The sequence below is a fragment of the Pimephales promelas genome, chromosome 3, assembly GCF_988280905.1.
Source record: "Pimephales promelas chromosome 3, fPimPro1.hap1.1, whole genome shotgun sequence".
NCBI lineage: Eukaryota > Metazoa > Chordata > Actinopteri > Cypriniformes > Leuciscidae > Pimephales > Pimephales promelas.
The window spans coordinates 37,920,001-37,929,059 of record NC_142771.1 but is presented as its reverse complement, the minus strand read 5'-3'; the positions used below and the strand labels follow the sequence as shown (position 1 = coordinate 37,929,059).

At 35.6% G+C, this 9,059-nt stretch overlaps 1 protein-coding gene across 1 annotated transcript in view; it reads right to left on the bottom strand.

Moving 5' to 3' along the window:
* Positions 1-2,462: 2,462 nt before the first annotated feature.
* The window catches only part of recql5 (RecQ helicase-like 5), a 36,758-nt gene continuing 30,161 nt past the window's right edge, over positions 2,463-9,059 (bottom strand). Inside the window, exons 16-19 of the mRNA XM_039654128.2 lie at positions 6,691-6,733; positions 3,267-3,488; positions 3,106-3,178; positions 2,463-3,027 (exon numbers count right to left, since the gene is read on the bottom strand). Of these exons, the coding sequence (XP_039510062.2) occupies positions 2,927-3,027; positions 3,106-3,178; positions 3,267-3,488; positions 6,691-6,733 (439 nt within the window). The 3' untranslated portion in view covers positions 2,463-2,926. The remainder of the gene's footprint in view (positions 3,028-3,105; positions 3,179-3,266; positions 3,489-6,690; positions 6,734-9,059) is intronic.

The window sequence follows — 9,059 nt, the reverse complement described above, 5'->3', positions numbered from 1 at the left end:
CGAAATCCTAGTATTGGGAAGGTTAGGGTGTTAATATTCATGAGCCAAGCTTCGCTATGGTCGGCTGAAGGGCCACGTCAACAGTCTCTATTAATATTCAAAAACCGGCGTCAGCCATTGGATAGGGGTTCCGAGTCTGTCAAAAATGGCCCAGTCATGTCCTTAAAAATATGAGGAAAATCTTTTCTTTTTTTAACTTTTGATGTCAAAATGAAACGTGTCCTGTGTCTGTTCAGACTAGTCTTAAAAAGTTAGTCATCTATTTTTTTTTTTTCCAAGACTGGTCGTAACTTTTTTAAAGTCAGTAACTATAACGTTACATAACAAGGTTGGATTATTTTTTTTAAAAAAGAAAGTAATTTTGCAAGTTCTAATTTTGAAAAAGTGATCACTGATCACCTCTTGTCTAACTGGTAGTTGGCCAAACTAACGTTAATCTTCAAACTAGACACAATCCAAATTCATGCAACTGCAGATCATCTTTGCCAATGTTGATCCGACCTTTAAACATCTTCCAGTTATATTACGCACAAGCAAATAAATCCTTGCCACTGAAAAAATGAACTTGACACATCACCACAGTTCATTAATATTCATGACTTACCACACAAATCCTTCGTCATAGTAGGAATTGTAATTTCTCCTCTTCCACTGAGAGAAACTGGAAAACACCATAATCCGTTCGTCCGGAAATCTGAGGTCTGTTTTCACTCCGAAGATCGAGGGATAATTAGGGGCTCTCTATTCAGCAGTGACTGTGGGCTCAGTCGAGCGTTAAACTCGTTTATTTCGAGCAGTTTCCCGCAGAGAGGAAGACAATGACATGATTATGGTGTAATTTTAGAAGTGGCTAATAATAGCACGAAGCCAGGTTGAATAAAAAGGGACTTATTTTCTTATGTGCAGCAATAAAACTGAAGACAAATGTGAGATGAGAGATCTAGGCGACCCATAACGCAGCATAAATGTGACAGCTAGAGCAGAACAGCATCCTAACTCTTATATAATTCCCATTCAGTTTCTCTATTAGGCTAAGTAGGCCTACTTGATTTTCAGTAAAAAAACACTTCAAGACAGACCTCGGAGGTTAAGCGATCATTTTATCCTTCTGTAGAAGTCAGTGTGTGAACTTCACCTTTGCAAAAGTGTTTAAAAAGCCAGATTCCCAGTGAAGAACTACAATACCCATAATCCTGAAGCGAGATCCACCAATCTGAAAACGCAGTTACTAGACTGCATTAGTGCCTGAACCACTTTCACAGTCAGTATTTTTTTTTCATTATAGCATTATAAGCCATGAACCAAACCAACCAGCAGCGCGGTGAATCGCATCACAACCTTTGATTTGACATTAAAAAGTAGTTGAAAATCAGACAAAAAGACTTTGTCCTTGTTCAAAAAGGTGCAAGACGGTGTACTTAGTGGATTTAATGAGGGAAAAAACTACAATCCTAAAGAATTGTGAATGACAATCGATGTTAAATAAACTATTTATTCATAGTTTTTGATTATATCTATAAATCAATATATTTTATGTTTATTCAAACTGCATTTATATCCAAACGTATTTTGAGAGTGGATGCAGGCTTTTGCTTTTCTGTCTCGATTTGCACACCACAACTCTGATTGGTGGAATTTTCTGTACATCATCAGGGGAAATGTAGTTTCTCATTAATTCAGCTGTTAAACAATTTTAAAAGCATGTTGAAATAATGGGAACAAAATGGTTTCAGCTTGGAGATCGCAGTAGAGCTGTCTTTAAAGCTTAAAGGAGTAGTTCACTTTAAAAAAAAAACATTTGCTGATAATTTACTCACCCCCATGACATCCAAGATGTCCATGTCTTTCTTTCTTCAGTCGAAAAGAAATTAAGGTTTTTGATGAAAACATTCCAGCATTTTTCTCCATATAATGGACTTCAATGGGAACCAAACGGTTCAAGGTCCAAAAGACAGTTTCAGTGCAAACTGCAAACTGTTCAAAGGGCTTTAAACGATTCCAGACGATGAATAAGGGTCTTATCAAGCGAAACGATTGTTCATTTAAAAAAAAAAGTGTAAGTTTTATAAGCTCAAATGGTCGCCTTGCTCTGTTCTGTGATGCGCATTCGTGACTCTCCTGTTCGAACTCGTTCATCAAAATGAACGAATCTTTTTCCGAGTCAATTCGTTCGTTGAATAAACCAAATGACTCGAAAAAAAGATTCGTTCATTTTGATGAACAGGAGAGTCACACAGAACAGAGCAAGGCGACTATTTGAGCTTATAAAACTTAAACTTTGTTATTTATGTATTAAATGAGTGATCGTTTCGCTTGATAAGACCCTTATTCATCGTCTGGAATCGTTTAAAGCACTTTGAACAGTTTGCAGTTTGTACTGAAACTCTCTTTTGGACCTTGAACCGTTTGGTTCCCATTGAAGTCCATTATATGGAGAAAAATCCTGGAATGCTTTCATCAAAAACCTTAATTTCTTTTCAACTGAAGAAAGAATGACATGGAAGAATGACATTTCTCCTGTGGAGAAAATAAATGAGGAAAATATATACGCAACCGAGGCTACTAAAACCCCCCCGGATGTTTACCGCTCTATTGAAGACAAACAAACCTCCCAATTATGCCATAAATTATTCAGCATGAAGTACTTCTCCATTTGTGCACTTTTAATGGAGTTTTCGATACAGTTCACACCACTTTGAGTGCATTATAAGCAACTTATGCTACATTACAGTTATTGCGGTCTGTTGCTTGTTCAGATTTCCAACATAAATGGCACTTTCCATCAGTTTATATTCATGTGCAATGTATGCTTAGGCCCTCGCGATACACCTGAGATATACAGCGGCAGCTGCTAAACATGCGGCATCTCGGACATGAGAGGAGGATCTCCAGAGGTTTGGATGAAGGGATAGAAAGACGGAGATCGCTATCTGTCCTGTACTTTGAAGTGTGTCCAGTCCGCTTCGCTCTCGCAGCGCTGGATCCTGCTGAAGAAACTCTTGATGAAGCTCTTGGCTTCCGTCTTCACTGCGGGGACAAATGACAAATCATGAAGCGCTAATGATGAAAAATGTTGGATGTTGATGAGGTTAAGGATAGTCTCACCTTGGCCTTGATTAGCAGTTTTTCCCTCAGTGAGATGATGGGAGAGGAAACGGGCAAAGGCTTTGAACAAATCCTGTCGGGGGGGAAGAGGTGCAAAATTGAAACGTTCATTCTAACGTTCATCCGTTTTACATGTTTTACATATGAATGGAAATGATCACCTTGGTGGCGAATTTGCCCTTTTTGTAGAATGGATCCAGGCATCGGACCACGATATCAGCGGCCTCCTTCAGTGTCACAGGCTTTTGTGAAATCGCAGCCGCGTCCCCGTTCATTGTGCCAAACTGCGTCTCCTGCACTGCAGGGTCAAAGGTCACTCTCTTGCTGTCCTTCATCACGCGGTTGCGTTTGGCAGGAGGAGATGCCGCTCTCTCCTCACGTGACTGAGGAAAACAAACAGACATTTCAATTTCAAAACACATTAAACAAAAAAAAAAATTCCTACATTAAATAAATAACACGGAATACATATTAAAGAATACATATATACATATTATATACATATATATATATATTTCAATCAAGGCATGATAAACAAGGGGGCTATAGAGATGGTTGAGAACAAAGCTGCACCGATTTGGGAACAAAGGTTGCCTTCCTCCTCTGTGTCCTACAACATGAGGAAGCCACTCAGAAACAGAGAACATCACATGTGAAGTGTCTCGCAAAATCCTTCAAAGAAAACCTCAACATGTGCTGTTTACTTATCCAATCATTTCGGAGCAGACTTTAACCGAGCGCTCCAGACTATTTCTATTTTGGAGGCTTACAGAATGAAACCAGCAGACAATGGAGAGTATAACGACACTTTCGATATATAGGAGTAGTAGAACATAGTGAGGAAGTTCTTCCTAACTCCAGATGAATTGAGCTTCCTTAAAAGGTGCTGCCGCTACTGGCGCTGGCAATCAGCTCTAAATAAAGCTCTTGTTAGGGGTCATGCACTTTTTTAAATCATATTTTTTTTCCCCTAAGGTCAATGTTTCTCATAATTTTACAGAATCCCTGAATTGAAAAGTAAAAAAAAAAATCTGTAAAAAAAAAAAAAATTAGAGAATTAAGTCATGGAATTCCGACAATAAAGTCGAAACATTGCGAGAATAAAGTCATAATATTTTGAGAATAAAGTAAAAATAAAAATGTTTCATGTTTATAGTTACTATTATTTTTAGATCCATGTCCAAGGCAGTTGGACTTCATGAGCACATTTCTTAATTTAAAAATCATATTTCTAAATTAAATAATTTAGACTTTAATCTCGGAATATTTCGACTTTAATCTCGGAATATTTCGACTTTAATCTCGGAATATTTCGACTTCAATCTCGGAATATTTCGACTATATTCTAAGAAATATTTCAACTTTATTCTAGGAATATTTCAACTTTTTTATAAGAATAGTTCAACTTTATTCTCAGAATATTTCGACTTTATTCTCGGAATACTTAGACTTTAATCTCAGAATATTTCGACTTTAATCTCGGAATACTTAGACTTTAATCTCAGAATATTTCGACTTTAATCTCGGAATACTTAGACTTTAATCTCAGAATATTTCGGCTTTAATCTCGGAATACTTAGACTTTAATCTCAGAATATTTCGACTTTAATCTCAGAATACTTAGACTTTAATCTCAGAATATTTCGACTTTAATATCGGAATACTTAGACTTTAATCTCAGAATATTTCGACTTTAATCTCGGAATACTTAGACTTTAATCTCAGAATATTTCGACTTTAATATCGGAATACTTAGACTTTAATCTCAGAATATTTCGACTTTAATATCGGAATACTTAGACTTTAATCTCAGAATATTTCGACTTTAATCTCGGAATACTTAGACTTTAATCTCAGAATATTTCGACTTTAATATCGGAATACTTAGACTTTAATCTCAGAATATTTCGACTTTAATCTCGGAATACTTAGACTTTAATCTCAGAATATTTCGACTTTAATCTCGGAATACTTAGACTTTAATCTCAGAATATTTCGACTTTAATATCGGAATACTTAGACTTTAATCTCAGAATATTTCGACTTTAATCTCGGAATACTTAGACTTTAATCTCAGAATATTTCGACTTTAATATCGGAATACTTAGACTTTAATCTCAGAATATTTCGACTTTAATCTCAGAATATTTCGACTTTAATCTCAGAATACTTCGACTTTAATCTCAGAATATTTCGACTTTAATCTCAGAATACTTAGACTTTAATCTCAGAATATTTCGACTTTATTCTCGGAATACTTAGACTTTAATCTCAGAATATTTCGACTTTAATCTCGGAATACTTAGACTTTAATCTCAGAATATTTCGACTTTAATCTCGGAATACTTAGACTTTAATCTCAGAATATTTCGACTTTAATCTCGGAATACTTAGACTTTAATCTCAGAATATTTCGACTTTAATATCGGAATACTTAGACTTTAATCTCAGAATATTTCGACTTTAATCTCGGAATACTTAGACTTTAATCTCAGAATATTTCGACTTTAATATCGGAATACTTAGACTTTAATCTCAGAATATTTCGACTTTAATCTCGGAATACTTAGACTTTAATCTCAGAATATTTCGACTTTAATCTCAGAATACTTAGACTTTAATCTCAGAATATTTCGACTTTAATCTCAGAATACTTCGACTTTAATCTCAGAATATTTCGACTTTAATCTCAGAATACTTAGACTTTAATCTCAGAATATTTCGACTTTAATATCGGAATACTTAGACTTTAATCTCAGAATATTTCGACTTTAATCTCGGAATACTTAGACTTTAATCTCAGAATATTTCGACTTTAATCTCGGAATACTTAGACTTTAATCTCAGAATATTTCGACTTTAATCTCGGAATACTTAGACTTTAATCTCAGAATATTTCGACTTTAATCTCAGAATACTTCGACTTTAATCTCAGAATATTTCGACTTTAATCTCAGAATACTTAGACTTTAATCTCAGAATATTTCGACTTTAATATCGGAATACTTAGACTTTAATCTCAGAATATTTCGACTTTAATCTCGGAATACTTAGACTTTAATCTCAGAATATTTCGACTTTAATCTCGGAATACTTAGACTTTAATCTCAGAATATTTCGACTTTAATCTCGGAATACTTAGACTTTAATCTCAGAATATTTCGACTTTAATCTCGGAATACTTAGACTTTAATCTCAGAATATTTCGACTTTAATCTCGGAATACTTAGACTTTAATCTCAGAATATTTCGACTTTAATCTCGGAATACTTAGACTTTAATCTCAGAATATTTCGACTTTAATATCGGAATACTTAGACTTTAATCTCGGAATATTTCGATGTTAATATCGGAATACTAGACTTCAATCTTGGAATATTTTGACTTTATTCTTGGAATATTTCGAATGAATTCTCGGAATTTTTCGACTTTAATCTCTTAATACTTTGACTTTAATTTTGGAATATTTCGACTTTATTATCGTAATTTATGGGGATTACGGATTTTTTTTTTTTTACGTTGCGGTTCAGGGCTTTCTTCCCCTATAATATGATTCCTTTGATGAAGAATAAATTGTGATGTTACTTGTTTTGGTGATTCTTGTTGGTCATCAGACTTCAGATTCCCTCTGTTTGGACAAAGAAACAGCGGTTCAGAACACATTGAGAACATTTAAGGCATTTCCTCCATGATGACTGAGGGCGTGTTCACACTTGTAGTTCAGTTCTCTTGGTTCGCTTGATCCGGACCAAAAAAAAAAAAAAAAAAAGAAACTGATACATTTGGTTCTGGTTCGGTTAGCGTTCATTATTTTTAACAAGGACTTTTATGACTGAGGCCTTGCCTAAACTAAACTAATACGTTTTCATTTGAAATCGCATCTTTTTGGCCTTACGTCCACACTGAGATGGCGTTTTTTATCAAACAAAAACTAAGCTTTCTGAAAACGCTCTCCAAAGTGGATACATTTAAAAACACAGTTTGTTCACGGTGTTGTGTGGACTGTGAAAATGGAGGCATTTGAAAAATGATGATGCAAGTTTAGTCTTGTGACGCATATTGAACCCATAATTTACAATGATTATAAAACGGTTCGTTTGAGTCCTTGATTCTAATTATTCAATAGCTGTGTTTAATTCACGATAAACTCGCAAACACAACACCCCTAGAAACCACATAACATTCTCATTGATATTGTTCACTGAAGCTTAAAGAGTAGAGTATTGTGAGAGCTGGAGTAAGCTAGTGTACCTGCATTTACAGTAGATATAGCATTTTCCTTCAGGTCAGTCAATATAGATTCTTAATAAAAAATCAGTTTGAATGTCCAGTGTGATATCTTGTCCTTTTAACAGTTAAGGGGTTTTCACAAGAAATTTCAGTCCTATAAAAGTCTTCTCTACTGACTCACTCACTCCCTCCAATAAATGGCGAAATAATGTCATTTGTGTTGCTGTACATGGTCAGGGACTATTTTTTTTTCCAGCGGAAGGAATGATTTTAGTGATTTTACTTCATTAAAGTTGCATTGATACATATTTTTTGGTTTTAATATTTGTATTGTGAGGTAACCGTTTTAGAAAAGCAATAAAGAACGAGGCTAGAGCTGTATTGTGAATAAGTCACGGCTAAAGGGCGTTAGGCATGACGGCGAAGAGGAGTGTGAAAGGACAAAAAAAAAAAAGACTCTTCATATCACAGTCCTGCAAACATGACAGAAAATCACTCGCATTTGCTGTCCTGCTGAAACATGAGAGCAGTCGTGTTTTAGACCAAACGTATAATGGTAACGCTTCAGTGAATGCGGAGATAACGTAGACTCACTGTATTACGGACACCTGGCAACAGTAAACGTCACGTAAGATATCAATCCGTGGAAAGAAAAACCTGATTGGCTCGTCTGTCTCTGGGGACATGCCTTCCACACGTTCCAAAGTTTGATCGACACATTTTGGAGTAACTATTTTTGGGAAAATCTTGAAAAAACTGCCGGGAGACGCAGTGTCCGGATTACCGTGAGAAAATTTCTACTCACTGTGTTTCGGACAGTTAAGTAGGAGTCATTTCTAATATAAAACACATACATTTCAACAAATATAACTTGTTAAACTAATCAGATTAATCTTTATAACTTTGTTGTATAAGCGTCTATACACTCTTTTAATCGACAATTGCTCATGTGAGCATTATATTTTAACATTAACGTTTAAATCCCTTACAAAAATACAAATATTTGCAAATTGTAACTCATAATTGTTTTATAAGACCATAAGAATGTTTTTTTTTCAGTCATTTTCTGGTGGGTGATCATGTTTTAAGACCCGTTTTCTACGGAGTCCTTCTACGGAAACCTTCCCCCGCCATTTTCTGAACACTCATTGGTGTGCGTTAGAAACTCACGTTGATTTCTTGAAAACGACTGACTCTGGAAATATAGGGTTTGTCGGAATCGAAACAGGAGACAAAGAAGACATGGATATATATATGCCTTGACCTGAAAGTGTTCATTTATAGGTCAAGTGTCCGGAATATCGTGATGTCCAGAATACAGCTATAGAGCTACGTTATTTTGCTTGATAAAATAATCCTGCCAGAAGAATTGTGTGAATTGCGCCTGTATCATCTCAGTGAGCTTTTATGAGGGTTTACGCATGCATGGTTTTCCAACGTTTGAGTGTGGATGAGAAACTTTTGGACAACGGTAATGTGGACGGAGAGCTTTTTGAAATGAAACTACCTGGATTAATGTAGACATAGCCTGATTTTGCCAACATCCACTTGCGCAACATCCAAAACAATGCTTTCTGGGCTAAACACGCTGGTTGTATATGCGTACATGCAGTGTGATTGTATTTTTGCCAGCTGAGAACTTGTGAAGAGCTTCGATTCGATCTTATCTGTGGTGTCGGTCCGCTTGTTTGGTGCGCGCCAGGTTTCAGGTTACACTTATTCAA